Source organism: Colossoma macropomum, unplaced genomic scaffold (genome assembly GCF_904425465.1).
Source record: "Colossoma macropomum unplaced genomic scaffold, Colossoma_macropomum, whole genome shotgun sequence".
In the NCBI taxonomy this organism is placed as follows: Eukaryota; Metazoa; Chordata; class Actinopteri; order Characiformes; family Serrasalmidae; genus Colossoma; species Colossoma macropomum.
The window spans coordinates 32,788,818-32,807,080 of record NW_023494807.1 but is presented as its reverse complement, the minus strand read 5'-3'; the positions used below and the strand labels follow the sequence as shown (position 1 = coordinate 32,807,080).

Here is an 18,263-nt window from a genome sequence, read left to right as displayed (position 1 = left end):
TCATTGCATTCTGTTTTTATTTACATTTATTTACATTTTACACAGGAATTGGGGTTGTACATCTGGAGATGTAAACTGTGGAAGCCTCACTCTATTTTACAAGAATATCAGCATTTTATTTGACTGCACAACCTCTTCTGACCCACAAACACATTAACCCAGCTAGTATCCAAGTGAAGCAGTCAAATAAGGCCAGTGGGGCTTTTGTCCAGCTTTTTCTTTATTTTCTTACAGGACATGCTCTGTAGGCTGATTGGTAGCTGGGTTCTGCATGACTGAAGATGTTTCTGATGAAAAAGCTCAAACAAAAGCCATTTTTTCTCCCCTGAGGCATCACAGCTCATGACATGCACTGAACTCTACCACAGTGCATGTATTTACATCTACACTACCAGTCAAAAGTTTGGACACACCTACTCACAAAGGGATTTTCTTTGTTTTCCTATAATTTCCAACCACACCAACACTGAAGAACATCTACACTCACTCAAAACAGCAACACTGACACTGAAGAACATCTACACTAACTCTAAACAGCCACACCGACACTGTAGAACATCTACACTCACTCTAAACAGCCACACAGACACTGTAGAACATCTACACTCACTCTAAACAACCACACAACACTGTAGAACATCTACACTCACTCTAAACAGCCACACAGACACTGTAGAACATCTACACTCACTATAAACAACCACACCGACACTGAAGAACATCTTCACTCACTCTAAACAGCCACACCAACACTGTAGAACATCTACACTGACTCTAAACAACCACACAACACTGTAGATCATCTACACTCACTCTAAACAACCACACAGACACTGTAGAACATCTACACTCACTATAAACAACCACACAGACACTGTAGAACATCTACACTCACTCTAAACAGCCACACCAACACTGTAGAACATCTACACTCACTCTAAACAACCACACAACACTGTAGATCATCTACACTCACTCTAAACAACCACACAGACACTGTAGAACATCTACACTCACTCTAAACAGCCACACCAACACTGTAGAACATCTACACTCACTCTAAACAACCACACAACACTGTAGATCATCTACACTCACTCTAAACAGCCACACCGACACTGTAAAACATCTACGCTCACTATAAACAACCACACCAACACTGAAGAACATATACACTCACTATTCACAGCCACACCGACGCTGTAGAACATCTACACTCACTCTAAACAGCCACACCGACACTGTAGAACATCTACACTCACTCTAAACAACCACACAACACTGTAGAACATCTACGCTCACTCTAAACAACCACACCAACACTGTAGAACATCTACACTCACTCTAAAGAACCACACAGACACTGTAGAACATCTACGCTCACTCTAAACAACCACACCAACACTGTAGAACATCTACACTCACTCTAAAGAACCACACAGACACTGTAGAACATCTACACTCACTCTAAACAGCCACACCGACACTGTAGAACATCTACACTCACTCTAAACAACCACACAACACTGTAGAACATCTACGCTCACTCTAAACAACCACACAGACACTGTAGAACATCTACGCTCACTCTAAACAACCACACAGACACTGTAGAACATCTACACTCACTCTAAACAACCACACCGACACTATAGAACATCTACACTCACTCTCAATAACCACACCAACACTGAAGAACATCTACACTCACTCTAAACAACCACACCGACACTATAGAACATCTACACTCACTCTCAATAACCACACCAACACTGTAGAACATCTACACTCACTATTCACAGCCACACCGACACTGTAGAACATCTACGCTCACTCTAAACAACCACACCGATACTGTAGAACATCTACACTCACTCTCAACAACCACACCGACACTATAGAACATCTACACTCACTCTCAATAACCACACCAACACTGAAGAACATCTACACTCACTATTCACAGCCGCACCAACACTGAAGAACATCTACACTCACTATTCACAGCCACACCGACACTGTAGAACATCTACACTCACTCTAAACAGCCACACCGACGCTGTAGAACATCTACACTCACTCTAAACAACCACACCGACACTGTAGAACATCTACATTCACTCTAAACAGCCACACCGACGCTGTAGAACATCTACACTCACTCTAAACAACCACACCAACACTGTAGAACATCTACACTCACTCTAAACAACCACACCAACACTGTAGAACATCTACACTCACTCTAAACAGCCACACCGACACTGTAGAACATCTACACTCACTCTAAACAGCCACACAGACACTGTAGAACATCTACATTCACTCTAAACAACCACACCAACACTGTAGAACATCTACGCTCACTCTAAACAGCCACACAGACACTGTAGAACATCTACATTCACTCTAAACAACCACACCGACACTGTAGAACATCTACGCTCACTCCAAACAGCCACACCGACGCTGTAGAACATCTACACTCACTCTAAACAGCCACACCGACGCTGTAGAACATCTACGCTCACTCTAAACAGCCACACCGACGCTGTAGAACATCTACACTCACTCTAAACAGCCACACCGACGCTGTAGAACATCTACGCTCACTCTAAACAGCCACACCGACACTGTAAAACATCTACACTCACTCTAAACAGCCACACCGACTCTGTAAAACATCTACGCTCACTCTAAACAGCCACACCGACGCTGTAGAACATCTACGCTCACTCTAAACAGCCACACCGACACTGTAGAACATCTACACTCACTCTAAACAGCCACACCGACACTGTAGAACATCTACGCTCACTCTAAACAACCACACCGACGCTGTAGAACATCTACGCTCACTCTAAACAGCCACACCGACACTGTAGAACATCTACACTCACTCTAAACAACCACACCAACACTGAAGAACATCTACACTCACTATTCACAGCCACACCGACACTGTAGAACATCTACACTCACTCTAAACAACCACACCGACACTATAGAACATCTACACTCACTCTCAATAACCACACCAACACTGAAGAACATCTACACTCACTATTCACAGCCACACCAACACTGAAGAACATCTACACTCACTATTCACAGCCACACCGACACTGTAGAACATCTACACTCACTCTAAACAACCACACCAACACTGTAGAACATCTACACTCACTCTAAACAACCACACCGACACTGTAGAACATCTACATTCACTCTAAACAGCCACACCGACGCTGTAGAACATCTACATTCACTCTAAACAACCACACCAACACTGTAGAACATCTACACTCACTCTAAACAGCCACACAGACACTGTAGAACATCTACACTCACTCTAAACAGCCACACCGACACTGTAGAACATCTACACTCACTCTAAACAACCACACCAACACTGTAGAACATCTACACTCACTCTAAACAGCCACACAGACACTGTAGAACATCTACATTCACTCTAAACAACCACACCGACACTGTAGAACATCTACGCTCACTCTAAACAGCCACACCGACGCTGTAGAACATCTACACTCACTCTAAACAGCCACACCGACGCTGTAGAACATCTACACTCACTCTAAACAGCCACACCGACGCTGTAGAACATCTACACTCACTCTAAACAGCCACACCGACACTGTAGAACATCTACACTCACTCTAAACAGCCACACCGACGCTGTAGAACATCTACGCTCACTCTAAACAGCCACACCGACGCTGTAGAACATCTACACTCACTCTAAACAGCCACACAGACGCTGTAGAACATCTACGCTCACTCTAAACAGCCACACCGACACTGTAAAACATCTACACTCACTCTAAACAGCCACACCGACACTGTAGAACATCTACACTCACTCTAAACAGCCACACCGACACTGTAGAACATCTACACTCACTCTAAACAGCCACACCGACACTGTAGAACATCTACACTCACTCTAAACAGCCACACCGACACTGTAGAACATCTACGCTCACTCTAAACAGCCACACCGACGCTGTAGAACATCTACGCTCACTCTAAACAGCCACACCGACACTGTAGAACATCTACACTCACTCTAAACAACCACACCGACACTGTAGAACATCTACACTCACTCTAAACAGCCACACCGACACTGTAGAACATCTACACTCACTCAAAACAGCCACACCGACGCTGTAGAACATCTACACTCACTCTAAACAGCCACACCGACACTGTAGAACATCTACGCTCACTCTAAACAGCCACATCGACACTGTAGAACATCTACACTCGTCTATGCTTCTCCATCAATTTGAAGAACCATTTCATGTGCGATGAACTCGTGCGTTTTATCATGCAAAGGGTTCTTTGAGTGTTCATGGCTCTATATAGAACCATTTTGTTTACTAAAGAACCCTTAAATGACCATTTTTTAAGAGTGATAATGTTACGTTCACAAAGTTGAAATAAAAAAGAAACCAAGATTTAATTTAATTTTGTAAAAGTCTAACGAGGCTTACGCAGCTCAACACGTTCCGTTAGATCCCGCCCTGACTTTGGAACCAAACAGACCACTGAAGCATATTTTGATGTGTCTATTGTAGAATATGACTGCTTCAGTGGTGAACTGTAAAAGACTGCGGGCATTAGCGCCATATCTGACCGGCCCCCCAGCCCTCAGGCTGAACAACTGACCCACATTCACTCTCAGCATGGAGCTTATTAGCAGGCCATGCTAGGTCACTACAGAGTATAAAACATGTTCACTTTCTTTTCTACTTAAATAAATCACAGGTACAACCAGCTACCAGTGGTAGGAGGCTAACACTGCTAACAAACACCAGAACTCAATAGTCACCCAAATAGCCCAAATCATTTTTGTAAAAATACATCACCAAAACTTCTCTCCACCCACCAAAACCACATCCAGCTCTTTATTACACTGCAAAAAATAGCATCTTGTCAAGTGAAATGATTTTAAATCTAGTCAATATATCTAATATTTCCCATTTTGAGATGGTTGTGCACTTATAAGATTATTTACCTTATTTCTAGACATTTTTACTTGTTTTATTTATAGTAATTTTATTGAGTAAAATTATCTCACTATACTGGCAGATAATTTTGCTGGTTTCAAGCACATTTCATACAACAAGCTGAATTGTCTGCCAGTATAGTGAGATAATTTTACTTAATAAATCACTTAAAACAAGTAAAAATGTCTAGAAATAAGGTAAATAATCTAAAATTAAGCTTACAGCAATCTCAACAGGAGGAAGATTAGATTTATCGACCATTTCTAAGATAATTTTACTTGACAAGACACCATTTGTTGCAGTGTAAGGAGATACAGAATTGGCGACGTAGTTTGGGGCAGCCATTTAAGACAAATGGTCTGTTTTCACAAACCACCTCAGGAGCCGGAGTGCCGATCTAGAATCAGTACATCATAAACACAGAGGAATCTGATACAAGATCAGTCCTGAAAGGAATGGAGGCTGGAATAAAGGGAAAGAGTGGACACACTTTTTATATTAAATGGGTCATTCTACAGAAACGTCCACTTTTCTATCTCTCCATAGGGGTCACTGGTGTTACTGATCCTCATTGGTGTTACACATAATAAAGGAACACCAGAGACATTTTTAATAAACAATGCATTTTACTAAATGGCTGCTACAGAGCATCAAACCACATGTTGTCAATCATGGAATATCCACTAAAATATAGAATTTAATCCAATCACAATTACCTCAGAACAAAGTCGGTCATTTATTCCATAGTCATGTATAGATTATTGTAGTTAAAATAGCAGAAAAAAAAATGTTTTTTACCCCAAAATATGACCTGGGGAAGAGCTCTTCTGTGGTGCCTGGAATTCTACATAATTGATTCAAAAACCAATATTGCTAAATTGAGGCTCAAGAAGGTTTAATTGTTAAAATAACTTATTGTTTTTATTTTAAAATGTAAATAAATTAAAAAATACTTTGGATCAGTACTGTAATAGTCATAGTGTAATAGTAGTTAACCAGAATTCCACTCCAACTGTTTCTGATTACCTTCCCAAAGTCGCGAACGTCAAAGAGGTCGAAGGCGTCGAACAGCTCGTTCTTCTTCATGCCGAACGCCTCGCAGCAGGACGACAGGAACGTCCTGATGTTCTTCAGGCACAGAAACTGAAAAACACATGAAGAGCAGGGATTTAAAACACAAACAGAGCTCTAAAAATGCATTAAACTCAATGTAGTCCAGCTGTAATTCAGTTTCTGAGTGTTATAAAAAAAATTCAAATCCACCAGCTATTCACACACAAAAGAAAAACCCTGCTGTATTTGCTATTATTGTATACATTTCAGAAGTCATTCCTCCAGTTCCTCCAAATCTAATAGAATTACGACAAAATGTGAGAATTTATCTTTTCCTAAAGAATCAAATCTGCAGCCAGAGATTCACAAACTAATGATCAAAGACATTAAAGAGATTATATTTAGAAATAAACCCAGGCAGCGCGTATCTGAAGAGTGAGGTAGGAAGCTTATTTGGTCTGTTTATGTGTGTCAGTTCTATATAAAGCAGCTGGCAGATTGAATCAGTCTAAGTGTGGGATATCTGTCTGCATATAGATCAATATCTGCACTTAACACAAACCAGCAAATGAACGTAAGTCTAAGCAACTGAGCAAAAGCAATACACACACACACACACACACACACACACACACATATATATATATATATATATATATATAATATAAATAAATAAATGTAATCAAATGAGTTCAGGTGTTTCAGCTAATCACCAAATCAAGCACACAGCTTTGCAGCCTCCATAGACAAACACTGACAGTAGAGGGTTGTACTGAAGATCTCAGTGACTTTAAGATGCACAAGTCAGTTTGTGAGATTTCTGTCCTGCTACATCTGTCAACTGTAAGTGCTATTGTTGTGAAATGGAGGCGTCTAGGAGTAACAACAGCTCAGCCACGAAGAGACAGACCACTCGAACTCACAGAGTGGGTCGCTGAGTGCTGAGGAGCACAGTGTCTGTCCTCTGTTGAATCACTAAAGAGTTCCAAACTGCCTCTGGAAGCAACATCAGCAAAATAACTGCATGTTAGGGTTTCCATCGCTGAGCAGCTGCACACAAGCCTAAGATCACTAAGCGCAATGCCAAGCGTCGGCTGGAGTGGAGTAAAGCGCCGCCATTGGACTCTGGATCAGTGGAAACATGTTCTCTGGAGTGATGAATCAGCTTCTCTATCTGTCAGTCTGATGGACGAGTCTGGGTGTGGCGAATGCCAGGAGAACGTTACCTGCCTGACTGCAGTGAACCAGCTGTAAAGTTTGGTGGAGGAGGGATGATGATATGGGGCTGTTTTTCAGGGGTTGGTCTAGAACCCTTAGTTCCAGTGAAGGGGAACCTTAATGCTTCAGCACCAAGACATTTTGGACAATTGTACACTTCCAACTTTGTGGGAACAGTTTGGGGAAGAACCTTTTCTGTTCCAGCATGACTGAGCCCCAGTGCACAAAGCAGCTACATAAAGGCCTGACTGGGTGAGTTTGGTGTGGAAGAGCTTGACTGGCCCTCACAGAGCCCTGACCTCAACCCCATCCAGCACCTTTGGGATGAACTAGAACAGAGATTGTGAGCCAGACCCTCTCGCCCAACATCAGTGTCTGACCTCACTAATGCTCTTCTGGATGAATGGACACAAATTCCCACAGACTCTCCAAAATCCTGTAGAAGCTTCCCAGAAGAGTGGAAGCTGTTAGAGCTGCAAAGGGGGACCAGCTCCATATTAATGCCTATGGATTTAGAATGGGATTCATAAAAGCTCCTGAAGGTATATATATATGTATGTATGTATGTTTGTCACGTGTCCATATCCAGGTACCCTTGTTTTGGTCATCTTGTTATCTGCTATCTATAATTTGAAGGAAGGCTAAGAATCTAAGCTGTTACACAAACATGCCTCACTTTCACACTTTTACTGCACGTCAAAGCGTCAGTTCTCTCTGTGTGCCAGATCAACCAAACACAGTCACATGTATAAATGTGTGTCTTGTTGTTTTTTGGGGAAGTGTTTAAACACCAGAACCTCAGAGATGGAGAAAGAGGCTGTGTGTTCACTTCCTCAGAGTAAAACATTCTGTCTCTAAGAATCTGAAAGAACACTCAAGTTATTTCTCCTCAGATATTATACTGATAAACGTTTCACTGAACCCCTCATAAAAAATCAATTACAACTCAAACATGAAGTTCTCCCATGCACTGCTATTGTTCAGATTATAACTGCATAAATGTGTTTACTGTTCAGATTATAACAGTGTAAATGTGTTTACTATTCAGATTAGAACAGCGTAAATGTGTTTACTATTCAGATTATAACAGCATAAATGTGTTTACTGTTCAGATTATAACAGTGTAAATGTGTTTACTGTTCAGATTATAACAGTGTAAATGTGTTTACTGTTCAGATTATAACAGTGTAAATGTGTTTACTGTTCAGATTATAACAGTGTAAATGTGTTTACTATTCAGATTATAACAGCGTAAATGTGTTTACTGTTCAGATTAAAACAGTGTAAATGTGTTTACTATTCAGATTATAACAGCGTAAATGTGTTTACTGTTCAGATTACAACAGTGTAAACATGTTTACTGTTCAGATTATAACAGTGTAAACATATGTTTACTATTCAGATTATAACAGCGTAAATGTGTTTACTGTTCAGATTACAACAGTGTAAACATATGTTTACTATTCAGATTATAACAGCGTAAATGTGTTTACTGTTCAGATTATAACAGTGTAAACATGTTTACTGTTCAGATTATAACTGTGCAAACGTGTTTATTCTTCAGATTATAACAGTGTAAACATGTGTTCATTGTTCAGATTATAATTGTGTAAACATGTTTACTGTTCAGATTATAAGAGTGTAAACATCTTTACTTTCAGGTTATAATTGTGTAAACATGTGTTCATGCAAAAGTTTGGTCACTCCTGGTCAGATTCCATGTATTCATTAATTCGAGTGTAAAAACTTGCACATCCTTTATAGCCAATACACTTTTTATAGACACTTACTGGTTATTTTAACACATTTCTGTTAACAAAACATATAAAATTATGACCTAATCTATTTGATATAAAACAGTTTTCATGAATGTCTCACAATTTTGCTGAGTTAAATAAACCAATAAAATTCCAGATTTGATTGCGAATAAAAGTATGAAAGCTACATGTATTCAAAAATATTCAAAAATATTCAAATGTGTGCTGTTAGGTGTTCTTCTGAAGTATAACCACAAATTACGTTACTTTACACCAGTCAGAACAAGATCTGTATCATTTTCCTCTTCATACTATATTTAGTTGTTAGATATGGGTGAAGTTTGTATGATCTAAATATAAACTGTCTAGGTTACTAAACGAGTGGTGTGTTGACGGTGATTTCAGGGCTCGTATTCATCAGACCACGTCAATAAACCTCAGCTGAACTGAACAGATTATTTCAGTAATTACACAGAGCAGCTATTCAGCTCCATAAAATCCATTAACACCCTATAGGTCTGATCTACAGGCCTTCATTCATAATCACTCTATAACTGTGTCCACTGTGAGCTGCTGGACCCTCTCAGATTCAGTATCAATGCAGTATCGTCTGCACAGCTGTGCAGTACAACCCCTCATTTATTTACTTTACACTCAAAAACACCCATTAAGTACGAATTATTCATTTTTCAGACGTTTCTGAGGAGATTAGATATTAGATAATCCACCTGCACAAGGAAGGAGGGAGTCAAAGTGAAAAACAGGAGCTTCCAAAACTGATTAAAAGCTACATTACTTGGACGGTGAGAAGCAGAAAATATTAAACCAGCTTCTAAGACTAAACTTGCAAGGTTTCTATATTTATTTATGGGTTTCATTTTATTTGAAACACCTTTTAAAGCAGTTAATTATTATTACTTATTTTATTTATTTATTCATTTTTTGAGGATTTTTCCAATTTTCTCCCCAATTTAATTACATCATAAAGATCATAAAGATCCGGTCAGACAGCATCACACAGCCTGTGTTTACTGTTCAGATTATAACTGTGTAAACATGTGTTTGCTGTTCAGATTATAACTGTGTAAACATGTGTTTACTGTTCAGATTATAACAGTGTAAATGCGTTTACTGTTCAGATTATAACAGTGTAAACATGTGTTTACTGTTCAGATTATAACAGTGTAAATGCGTTTACTGTTCAGATTATAACAGTGTAAATGTGTTTACTGTTCAGATTATAACAGTGTAAATGTGTTTACTGTTCAGATTATAACAGTGTAAATGCGTTTACTGTTCAGGCAGGAAATTTTGCAGCGTCCAGGCTAGAACTACCTGGCTGAAGAACAAGCTGTGAACAGTTTCTACCCACAGGCTGTCAGGCTTCTGAACAAGCTGTGATGCTGTGTGTCCTTCCCCAGTTACTATCTCACTCGGTCACTTTGTCAGTATGGTTATCATATCATATCATATCATATCATATCTGCTACGGACAATAACAATAAGTCCCTTTAAAATGTATATATATTTTTCTCAGATTATCCCTTGTTTAATATATTTGTACATAGCAGAGAGCTCTTTTACATAGGTCCCTCCTGTCTCTGTATATTGTGTATATTTGGTGAATATTTAATATTTCAGTTTAGTATTTTATTTTGTATTTTTACTTTGTTTGGTCTGCACTGTTTTCAGTATGTATATGATGCTGCCCTGCTGTACAGTAATAAACTGAGCCTCACCACAAGCACTTCAATGCATGAATGTCCTCACATGTTGTGCAAATGACAAATAAACTTGAAACTAAAACTTAAACTTATATCCAGTTCCAACCTCTAGTTAGGACTCACATCCCAATCACATGATACCATGAGCTCTAGGAGGGTGAAAGCCTGCACAGGCTTCCTCTGAGTTCTGTGAAGCTCCACCATCTTTTCAAACTGCCACTAATGCAGCGTCACTGTACAGCTGAACGCGCTCGGACAGACGCTGCTGTGGCTAGCATTGCACTGAGTGACTGAGGGGAGTTGGAGGACCTTCCTACCCACCCAGAGAGAGTGAGGTCGCTTGTGCTCTCTTGGACTCCCAGCCACTTTATTATTATTATTATTATTATTATTATTATAAAGGCATGAACTGGAAAAAGAGGATTGTATATACAGATAAGTATCTACAAAGAAATTACAGTATTGCAACTGATTGGGATTACAGACATACAGTCATAATAAATATCTATTGATAAATACTAATGTATATGTGCATAACCTACACTGATTTCCAATAAAAAAAATGATACAAAAATTCCACTTATTTTTCAAAAACATTCTATATAATTAAGTGGTTGAGATGTAAACAGAGCGGTTCAGAGTGGTTTGGTGTGAAACGCTCTGTTCTAGATAAACTTACCGAGTCAGAACTGTTCACAGTGGTGGTGATAGGAACCAGACGTCCACCTCTAAAAGCTCCCTCACAGAAAGTTACTACAGTAAATGGTTCTGAATTCACTGCCTGATGTCTGAGACACTGTTTTATGATAGTTTAGAGAACTTAAACTCCATTCATGGTGGAGGGATACATGCAGGGCGCTGTGAGGCAAAATAGTCCCCAAAGAAAACTTATTATTTCAGATTTTCCACTATTTTCCATCATCAACATTCCATATAAACTCAGAAGACTCGTGTAGGTTCACTGGTGGTTCTGGATAGTAAATAAAATGTCTATATTTGTGTTGTAGTCATGGCGACCCCTGGTTCCTATCACCACCACTGTAAAGACATCTGAACCATTTCATACCAAACCACTCTGAATTAGGAAATTTGATTTGCTGGTGGAGTTCCACTTTACTGAGAAAAGACCTGTTTTCTGATTTTTTTCCTGACACTGAAAAATGAATCATTTTTAATTAAAGGCCTTTTGAAGTGTAAATTAAGTAAATAAATGAGGGTCTTTGACTTTAGCACAGCTCTGTATATGTAGAGTCATATTTACTGCTAAGTAAGAGCTTTGAGTAAAGAGGTGAGTAATACTGTGAAAGAAGACGAGCAGCTGTGTGAGAATGAAACGTGTTGTCGTTGCCGTCAGTAAACAGTGTATTTCTTCATTATGGCCGGGTTGTGTGTGTGTAATACGAGCGATTCAGCAGAAACTAATTAGAGCTGCAGTCGTTAGTGTTTGAATGAATGTACAAACAGAGCGTTTATCAGAGATCAGAGCTCGTCCTCTCAGAGAGGAGCCTCAGCTTATCTCCCCCAGCACAAACACAACATCGGCCACTTCTGCTCGGACCGGCCGGCTGGGAGGAGCCCGCTCCCTGTCCACTAACGAGCGGGCGGATCAAAGCTCGCATCTTATCAGGCCCCAGGGGATTCTGGGAAGGATAGTTTGGGTCTGGGACCACCACTCGTTACAAGGACAGTTTAACGGAAGATCCTATTAATCTTACTTTATAAAACTTTATACACATCAGTGCCAACTGAGATCATCCACACTGTAAACCTATTAAAGCGACAGTTCAGCTGAAAATCTCACTTATTTTACTTTATAAAGTTTTATTTACTAACTCTGGTCCTCCACACTGTAAACCTATCAAAACTGGTCTAAAAATCTAATTTATTTTACATTATAAAATTTTATTTTAACTCTGGTCCGCCACACTGTAAACCTATTAAAGCGACAGTTCAGCTGAAAATCTCATTTATTTTACTTTATAAAGTTTTATTTACTAACTCTGGTCCTCCACACTGTAAACCTATCAAAACTGGTCTAAAAATCTAAAAATCCAATTTATTTTACATTATAAAATTTTATTTTAACTCTGGTACTCCACGCTGTAAATCTATTAAAGTGAGAGTTCAGATCAAAATCTGGTTTGTTTTATTTATTTATTTGACTTTATAAAACTTTATTTGCTGAAGAATGAATACACATATAAAAATTTTATTTATTTTACTTCATAAAACTTTACATACATTTGTGCTAACTCTGGTCATCCACAATGTAAATCTATTACAGTTATAGTTTGTTCCAAATTTGATTTTACTTTATAAAATTTTATTTCCTAACTTTAGTCCTCAACAGTGTAAACCTATTAAAGCGATAGTTCAGCCAAAAATCTCATTTATTTTACCTTAAAAATCTTTCTTTACTAACTCTGGTCCTCCACACTGTAAATCTATCTAAGCTTGTCTAAAAATCTAAAAATCGAATTTATTTTACTTTATAAAATTGTATTTGCTGAGTAAAGTCCTCCATCGTGTAAATCTGGTAAAGCTTGCCTCAAAATCTAAAAATCTAATTTATTTTATTTTATAAAATTGTATTTGCTAACTCTGGTCATCCACAGTATACATCTAGTGAAGTGATAGTTTAGATAAAAATCTAATTATAGTTCAGATAATAAATCGAATCCCTCATCTTTACTCCAAAACCCATATATGGAAACAACATATTTTAAATGTATTTTTAGAATATATGCAAACGTACAAATTGGCCCATTAAATATGTCACTCAGATATATGTGTAAATGTACATCCCACTAATCTAGGCACAAATATTTGGAATAAATATTAATTAAAATTTGTGTTAACACAAATATATTTTGTGAAAACGTATTTGAATAATGAATCAAGGTCACAACAGACAGTATTAAATTAAATGTATTAAATGTATTACGTTGTAAAGAACTGCACTCATATTTGTTGTATTTTGCTATTACAGTTATAAAATATGTTTAATTAATAAATGTGCAGTTCTGTTTCTAAATCTATTGAACTCTGTTGACTTTTTTGGAAAACATAGATTTCAATCTATATTTGAGAACATATTTCGGTATAAATAATGTATTTATATATTGCTGTACAATGCACTTTTCATATATATGAGGCTAATGTAGCTAACAAGTAATGAAAACTTATGTCCACCAATTAGCATAATGCTAACTGCATGCACTTGCCTTGAAAGTGTAAAGTCAGCTTTCTATTCACCAGCTTCTTATTTGAATTTTCCATTCCACCTTAAATGGTGCCGCAGTTACATTCTGGCACCTCAGAAGAACCTTTTTGGTGCTATCCAGAACCATTCTTAAAAAGGTTCCATATGGAAGCATCTACAGCACATTCTCCATCAATCTGAAGAACGATTTCACCAGGTAAAGATCACTTTAATCATGCGACGGGTTCTTTCACCCTTGAAGAACCGTGTTTTTACGAGTGTATGGACATCATATCATAATCTATAACCATTTTATTTTATTAAATTTGCATAAATGTCCCCATAAATACTCCTGAAGACGATCAACTAATTAAACGTTTGTGTCAATTCATTCAAATGACAACAACTACAGTTAGATTTTGCTCCAGGAATTCTGCTTTTATAATTATTAATTTTAATACACACTTAAAATGATTGTTCTCCAATGGTTCCATCTGTTTTTTTTGTACAGAAAATGGTTCCATGTAGAACCATGAATACTCTAAGAACCCTGTTCATGGTTAAAGTGTTCACTGCATCATTAAAACACTGTGCTGTAGATGGTTCTATATAGCAACAAAAAGGGTTCTTCTGTTGTCACAAGCTTGACATTGTAACAATAGCAGAACATTTTTGGTGCTATATAGAACCCTTTTCAAAAAGGTTCTGTATAGAACCATATACAACACATTCTGAAGAAGAATTTTACAATGCACATTGCCATTTAAGTATGCAAATGGCTCTATATGGAACTCATGGTTCCAAATAGAACTCTTTTTGAAAAGGGTTCTATATGGCACCAAATAGGTTCTTCTACTGTTATGTTGTCAAGCTTACTACAAAGGAAGAACCCTTATTTTTTCTTTACTAGAAAAACCCTTGCAGAACCATCATTTTTAAGTATGTAGTTAAAGATTTCTACATTTTTTTAAATGTTTGGAGCTTTAAAAGCTTTGTTTTTCAAAATTATTCAATTTAGAAGCAGATTCATCTTAAATATACGGTTTCCGATCATGTTTAATGTAAAAAGCTGTTGTAGTTATTTGGTAGCTGTTGTGAATTTTCTGTCTGTTTCAGTGCAGTTTGTAATCTCAGTGCTGCTGGTGCCAGGCAGTGCCAGGCTCTAGTGCCAATAAAGTGCCAATAAGCACATAGAGACCCTCACAGAAGGCCCAGTGGTTGGCATCGTGTGGCTCTTTTAGAGCATGAGAGCATTCAGTTCTTCTCCGAGCCCTAAAATGATCCAAACCTCCGAACGAAGCCTGAGCTCGACCCAAACATCTGCCAGCTAGACGCTATTTCGCTTATCTTAGTCCACATAGATAAAAGTCTGTATGTCAGAAACCACATAAGTCAGTCTTCTTATTCGAATCTTCCTGTTCCACCTTAAATGGTGCAATAGATGGGTGCTATTTAGAACCCTTTTCAAAAAAGGTCTATATAGAACCATATACAGCACATTCTCCATCAATAGGAAGAACCATTTCACCATGCAGAGAACTAATTACTCATGCAAAGACAGATAAGTTCTGTATAGAACCGTTTTCTTTACTAAAGAACCCTTGAAGAACCATTTTTTAAGCGTGTACTATACATGAGGGACACTCCAGACACTTTTCAACCCAACCTCTATCTGGTGCCTCTATAGAGTCGATTACCACAGATGATAATTTCAACACGCTTCCCCAGACTTAGACGACGTTGACCTAAAACTCGCAATTACAATGGGAGTCAATGGGCAGTTTCTGAAGTCAGTGGCTTTTCTGTTCTTCAGCAAAGTCCAGGGAAGTGACTAGCTGTGGTAACTGAATCTACACGACAGATGAAGCAGAAAGAGACCAGGTTTGAAATTTCCAGAGTGCCCCTTTAATAAAAGTTATAATAATAGTACTATTTATTTATATGTAATACTGAATGCAGCTCGAAGTGCTTCTTCACAGAAAAGCAACGAAAGTAAAGCCATTTAAGCTCACCTGTGACATCTGTGGCCTCAGGTTGATCTCCTTGAGGTTGATGGTGTTGGCTCTGAGGTTGTTGAGCAGCTGGCAGAGCAGGACCCCGTCCCTCAGGGTCTGAGCCAGGTCAAACACCTGAGCCCAGTCCGCCCGGACCCGGTGGGTGGGGGGCAGAACCCTGCAGTCTATCAGCCACACGGTGCACTGCCTCCAGTACTCCATCTCTGTCTGTCTGAGCGAAGCAGAAGACAGCAGAGTAAGAGAGGAGCTCCACAGTGCTGCCTCTTCGCTCTCAGACTGACACACACGCTCTCAGCGCTCTTCTCCGTCCGTTCCCACCCGTATTCAGGAAGGCCCCGCCCTCTCTGCGCCGCGATTGGCTGACAGCGTCCAGGAGGCTGGCACAGAGCTCTAGATAGTGATATACACCTCTCGACTCGAGTTCCAAAACATTTTTTGAGGAAGTGAAGATCGTAATAATTGAATTGTTGATGAGTTGATGGACAAAAAAAACAATGCGTCACTTTTGATGTCATTTTAACACATTAGCGCTATTATATATATATATATATATATAATATATATATATATATATATATATATATATATATATATATATTATGTGCCACCCTGATAAAATCTCTGGGTAAAGAAACTATAATATCTCTGATCCTCATTCATTTTTCATGAGTAACAAACACATTTAGACACAGAAACGCTCTCAGCGCTCTTCTCCGTCCGTTCCCACCCGTATTCAGGCATCCCCCGCCCCTTCTGCGCCGCGATTGGCTGACAGCGTCCAGTAGGCTGGAACAGAGCTCTAGATAGCGATGCAGATCTCCGGACTCGAGTTACTAAACCTAGTTTACACATTTTTGAGTAACTAAAGATCGTAATAATGTTGATGAGTTGATGGACAGATTTAGTTTAGTACAGAGAAAAAACAATGCGTCACTTTTGGCGTCATTTTAATATATTAAGGCTATTTAATATATGTATATTTATTTCGTTTATTTTTTTTATTGCGCCACCCTGATAAAATCTCTGGGTAAAGATATCATAATAACTCTGATCCTCATTCATTTTTCATGAGTAACAAACACATTTAGACACAGAAACGCTCTCAGCGCTCTTCTCCGTCCGTTCCCACCCGTATTCTGGCAGTCCCCGCCCCTTCTGCACCAACGCAATTTTATATAGTTATTTACTTTTTTTCTAATGTGCCTCCTTAATGAAATATCTGTGTAACAAAAAAAATTACAATAACTCTGATCCTTATTCATTTTTCATAAGTAACAATCACACTTCTCAGTGGTCTTGTTTTTTCCACCCATTTTACGGAAAGCCCCGCCCCCGCTGCGCCACGATTGGCTAGCAGCGAGCGAAACACATTGTTAAAAAAGAAGGTGCTTCAAGTTTTCTTTAGTAAAGGGAATAAGTCTGTTTAGAACCATACGGTCTATATTGAACCATTTCAGGCTTAAATGGTTCTTCAGAGTCATAAAGAACATGTTCTACATAGAACCTTTTTAAAAATGGTTCTATTCTATATAGCACCAAAGTATGTTCTTCAATTGTTACAAGCTTGACATCGTAACAGTAGCAGAACCCTTTTTGGTGATAAACACTCTTAAAAAAGATGGTTCTGCAAGTTCTTTAATAAAGGAAATGGTTCTATTTAGAACCATGAGTTCTATATAGAGCCATTTGCATGCTTAAATCGTTCTTTGCCAGGTAAAATGGCAGAATGTGTTGTATATGGTTCTATACAGAACCTTTTTTTGAAAATGGTTCTATATAGCATCAAAAGGGTTCTGTGTTTATTAGAATGTCAAGCTTGTAACAACAGAAGAACCCTTTTGCTGCTATATAGAACCATATACAACACATTCTCCATCAGTCTGAAGAACCCTTTCACCATGCAAAGAACCTTTAGGCATGCAAATACGTTCTGTATATAATACATGGTTATAAACAGAACCGCTGTCTTTATTAAAGAACCCTTAGAACCATCCGTTAAAAAGAGTGTGGATGATTTGAATGTTACTCTAAGCAGTTAAATGGCTTCTCATTCTTTTTAATTACTTTTGGATTATATAAAAAAATAATAAATACAAAGACTAAAAGGTTTTGTTTACATTAAACAGCACTGTTAGTGAGGGTCTCTATTCCACCCGTATTCAGACAGCAGATACTTTAGATGCTGTTATCACGAGCAATAATTTGCTATTATCTTTCACTTCAGTAACCAAAATAAGTGTTTTCATTAACTTAAAACA

At 38.4% G+C, this 18,263-nt stretch overlaps 1 protein-coding gene across 1 annotated transcript in view; it reads right to left on the bottom strand.

Moving 5' to 3' along the window:
- Positions 1–16,267, bottom strand: part of vav3b (vav 3 guanine nucleotide exchange factor b) — a 92,594-nt gene extending 76,327 nt beyond the window's left edge. The window contains exons 1-2 of the mRNA XM_036556610.1: positions 16,003–16,267; positions 6,063–6,179 (exon numbers count right to left, since the gene is read on the bottom strand). Of these exons, the coding sequence (XP_036412503.1) occupies positions 6,063–6,179; positions 16,003–16,206 (321 nt within the window). The 5' untranslated portion in view covers positions 16,207–16,267. The remainder of the gene's footprint in view (positions 1–6,062; positions 6,180–16,002) is intronic.
- Between the last annotated feature and the right edge of the window lie 1,996 nt (positions 16,268–18,263).